Source organism: Anarrhichthys ocellatus, unplaced genomic scaffold, assembly GCF_004355925.1.
Source record: "Anarrhichthys ocellatus isolate YVR2014 unplaced genomic scaffold, GSC_Weel_1.0 scaffold40, whole genome shotgun sequence".
In the NCBI taxonomy this organism is placed as follows: Eukaryota; Metazoa; Chordata; class Actinopteri; order Perciformes; family Anarhichadidae; genus Anarrhichthys; species Anarrhichthys ocellatus.
The window spans coordinates 192,060-196,821 of NW_022280070.1; the positions used below are offsets into that span (position 1 = coordinate 192,060).

General features: G+C 40.8%; 1 protein-coding gene across 5 annotated transcripts in view; it reads left to right on the forward strand.

The window, feature by feature from the left end:
• The window catches only part of LOC116394553 (myocardin-related transcription factor A-like), a 32,584-nt gene that overhangs the window by 9,506 nt on the left and 18,316 nt on the right, over positions 1–4,762 (forward strand). For 4 of the 5 annotated variants that reach the window (XM_031867729.1, XM_031867728.1, XM_031867731.1 and 1 more), the window contains one exon: positions 2,948–3,013. In XM_031867729.1, the coding sequence (XP_031723589.1) occupies positions 2,948–3,013 (66 nt within the window). Of the gene's footprint in view, positions 1–317; positions 2,705–2,947; positions 3,014–4,762 lie in introns of those variants that run through there. The other variant, XM_031867732.1, reaches the window with a different exon arrangement.

The window sequence follows — 4,762 nt, forward strand, 5'->3', positions numbered from 1 at the left end:
AGAGAGAGAGAGAGAGAGAGAGAGAGAGAGAGAGAGAGAGAGAGAGATGTACGAAGAACAGAAAGTGCCGTTCTGAATTATGAAGACAAATTGACAGAAACACTAATTCTAGTTCAGAAACAGGCAGATAAAGAAGTACAAGCTAACAGACAACAAATCTACAAAGTTTAACAAACTCCAGTAGAAATGTGCTTGAAATCCATTTGAAGCAGTGTTTTGAAAGATGACGCTGATAGTTGTAGTAGTAGACGGTTGTCTTACTAAATAATATACTAAATAAGTTTGATTTTTAGTTTCGGGAAAAGCCGCTGCAGGTTGGCCAGAGATCATTTGGAGAAAACTCCGTTTCAACTTGCTTTGAAATCAAATGACAAACGAGCGTTGGCATTCAAGCATTAATTGTAATTCTGAAGTCAGAGTTCACGTTCTTTTTCATACGGCGTTTGCGTTGTTTACGTTGCTCCCTGTACAAGGCCCTCGTGTGCGATTATTGGAATTGATCTTGTCTGCATTAGGTTGTTGTTGAGCGAGGGTGCACTCACCGTTATGCGGTGGCATTTGAGCAATGAGCGCACTTTCCCAGAATAGAGTCTGTATCAGCACATCGCATCACTTGCCTGTCACCTCCTGGCACAAATCATCTGCCTCGAAAACAAGTGTTTTTTTTGTGTTTCCATATTACCAAACAGAGCTTTTTCTACTGGGTGGAAAAACATAGAATGTAGAATTTGGAGCGTACAGCTACGTGGACTTGAGATAACTGAAAAAGGGAAACAAGAGCGGCAGATGCATGAGAAAGATTAGCGCGCTCGTCTGAAGTTGTTTGAGCATGTGCAAGTTAAGGGGAATTAATGACGGAGCAGACCAACACAGAAGAAGAAAGTCATGTTTTGATGTATGGGGGTTAATGTCTCTTTGTGTAGAGATGGCAAGAGGTTCAAGAGAAAGACTTTTGGATGCAGTTCACGGCATATAGGCACAACAATACAGCCATTCCTCCACATTCATGTTATGATCGGTTTAATGTAACTGACCGATCAGTTATCCTTCATCGCGCGTAGTGTCGAACCCACAGAATTATCGCTCAACTTTACTGTTTAGTTTCACTCAAACCACTGCCTATATTGTTTTTGGCTGCAGAATGGAGCTGTTATCTACAAAAAAAAAAGCCCCTTTTGCTGCTGAAAAAGCCATTGTACGAACACAGTGCAGCATTTAGCAGCTTCAGAGCCAGACTTTTCCACAACAGAGACCAAAACAGAGCTAAAAGTGGAGTCAATGTTGGACTTCCATCAGCAGCTGGCCAGAAACACGACTCCAAATCAAAACTAACGTTGCTCCCAAGTGGCCAAAAAGGAATTTAGAACAGCACATGATATCATATGGAAGCACTGGTGTTATGTATGTGTTTTATATGTTGCTTTATAAAAGTGTTGTTTATATGTCCTCTGAGTTGTATAATTACAGCAGTTTGGTGAGTTATTTGCTAAATGTACCGAAGGCACTTTTCTGGCCCGCGATCCTCCTTTTTTTAGATGCATATCATGTACAAATCATATGCAATAATTAGTTTGCTGGTTTTATGAAGTTAACCTGACTGCTGATCAAGTGGCCCCATGCGGGGTCGCAGCCCGTGTTGCAGGAACGCTGTGCTGAGGAAAGTTGAGCTACAGCTTGAATGTCATTGAGGTGATTGGCGTCAGCACACGAGTGTCAGCAGTAAATTTTGACTTTATGGATTTGTCCTTTCACAAATCAGCTCTGATCAGACGGAATGACGCAGCGATGAGGGTTTAGTGTACGTTCCCGACAAAAGAGGAGGGAATTTCACACATAAGTGTGCATGTTGAGGGAATGAGGATCTGGTATGCAATTATATTATATTGACAGAATTCAGTTTGTATTCAAAGTACTATCTTATTACTGGTAGTTGCCTCAACCTGTGACCCACGTTGCAACACCTCAGCCACAGCTCTGCACTGCAAAGGTGTGAGCTAATACTGTCACTGCAGATGGTCAGGGTGTGGGCTAAAAGAGGCTTCTGCTTTTTTTTTTTTTTTATTTAATGCTGAATTCATGACCCAGATATGCAGCAGCTTCCGATCTGCAGAAGATCATTTCCTGACAATTTTATATTTTCATTTGGGAAGTTCGCTCCTCAAACTTTTTGCTGACTTTCATTTTTTTTCGCCTGAGAGCATGCAAGGTTGGCTCAGAACGTGGTGAGTCAGAGCGAGTTTGATAGCTCCTCTGAGCGTGTGAACGCGGAGCCGTGACCCCAAAATGCAAATGCCAGTTAGCTCGAGGAGTTTTAATGATAGTTCCGTGTCGGTATATGAGCCTCCGGGGCACCTGAATGGAAAGACTGAATCACACATGTATGTGAAATAATTGAAAATAAAAAAACATCTGGATGAATGAATTCACAGTCAACGTGTGCATGTAAATCTCTTTCCTCGTATCGATCTTGGTCACAGTCTTCTGTGGTGATGAGATGCGACACATGCAGCAGTGTGTGTGTGTGTGTGTGCTGCTATGTAACCAAATACGTGAAACAGGAAACTGTTGGTGCGTCTGCGCCGTGGTTTCTTGGTGTGTTCATGTTTGTGTGTTTTCCTTTCCCCCGTAGTGTGTCGCATAACCTTTGGTTGTCTTCTCACACACGACCACAGATAACTAATTCTGCTTATCAGCAGCTAACAGGGTAATAAAAACCTCTGTAGACAGCCTTAGATGTCACAATTATTACTTGTATTCAGATACAGAAAACCTTTCTTTAATGTTTTTTGTACTTGCACCTAGGCTGTGAGTAATATTGCTACCTTTGTGGCTTTCTGTGGCTGGGAACTGAGATAGAAATGATGTATGTTCGGTTTGATCACGCTCTCTCGTTCTGCAGTGACTGACTTGTGCGTCTTCTGCTTCCTGTCTCTATGTTGGCGTTCAGTTCTCCAGCTGAAGCTACAGCAGAGAAGGTCCAGGGAGGAGTTGGTCAACCAGGGGATCATGGCACGTAAGTAAATGAAAGCAAAGTGTTTTAGGAAACAATGTTGGTCCGTGTGTTGAAAAAGTCATTGTTTCCATATCTGACTATTGTTTGTTCACTATGTCTGCCTTTTAGGATTATTTAACACATTGCTGATGCGAGCAGTGTTTGTAAAAAAAATTTGTAACCATTCTATTGATTGGTCGTGTAAAATGTTCTCAGTCAGTGTGATAATGAAGTAACAATTATTTTCATTGCTGATCATTCTGGCGATTATTAATTCAATGAACCATTCTGTCGATAAAATGTCACTAATTAGTAAAAAATAAATGTCTGCAATTTCCCACCGTTCAAATAGCTTCTTTCATTCAACCTACAGTCCAATCCCCGAGGCTATCCAACTTATGATAAAAAAACAAACCATCAAATCCTCACGTTTAAGAATCCTGAGCAACATTTTTGCCCGAAAACCTAATTGGGCATATGTTGCAGATACATTTTCTGTTGATAAACTAATTGATTAGAATGATACAGAATTAAACTTAATTGTCCAAAATGGAATTTGTCTCACCAAAACAAAAGCATTAGAAGAATATGTAACATAAAACAAGTAGTATATAGAACATATGTAGCAACAAGATGGAAAAAAAGTATAATGCAATACAATTCTCCAAAATGACAATCAGTCCCATCACTATAAAGAGTTTCAACAAAACTGAAAATGTACTCCTACTTTAGGTAGCATGTACTGCTGGGCTGTCGTATTAAACTGCATTCGTATTACCTGGGTGTACCTATGAAAACTATGAACTGAGTGTCTGTCTGTTTCATGAAGTTTATTTTGTTTCATGCGGAGTCTTTTTCATTCACTCTCTGCCTGAGAGAAGCTGCCGTGTTGCTTTAGCGTTAGCCTCATTACTTGCCACACAACAGTTCTCTGAAGTCATTTCAATTGCGGTCAGGACGGTGCCATCGTCTCCCAGCAGACTGCAGTTTCAGTCTTCAAATAAAGGCGAATCAAGTTCACACTTCAAGCGTCATCAAGAGCTTCCGTTTACCGCTCTCTGTCTGATTGAGAGATTTCCCCGTACGCCATCAAACTCCAAATGCTTGGATGCTTTCGACTGTTGGTGCTTATTATTATATATTATATGCTTATGCTAATAGAAAAAATGCCTCCACAGTGTTAAGAATACTGTCATTATCATCAAATGCCACAAGAAGAACATCCCGTTCCTATGTTGTTAATAATTACTAGGAACATACATTTCGGTACTAGAGAATAACCTAAGTGGCCTGCCTATTATAATCCCATTTAGTCTCAAGCACACTGGCGCAGCTTATTTTCAAAAATATACAGAAATATTCATCTTCCGACTGTGACAGTTCATTTCATTGTAGTCTCGCACGTTTTCACAAAGGAAGTGTGTGTAACGCTTGGCTAGTATTTGTTATTTTTGTGCATCCACCTTTCTGCTGCAGGAATATATATTCTGTTCTGCTTCACAGACACACACACACACACACACACACACTACTTCCCTTTTACTAGATAAAGCTGATAATACAATAAGTAGTTCTTATCTTTGTGGACAGACAGCATTAATAATGAGCAGGGCTCCGACCTCATCTGGTGGAGAGCTACTTTAAAATGAAAAGATTGCCAGCAGACATTCGCCATTGTTAAGAATGAGGGGACAAACGGGGCTGTTGAGTGTCTTAATTGTCTGTGAGTAGTGAGCATAAACTGTACATGCGGTCGGGGGGGGGGGGGGG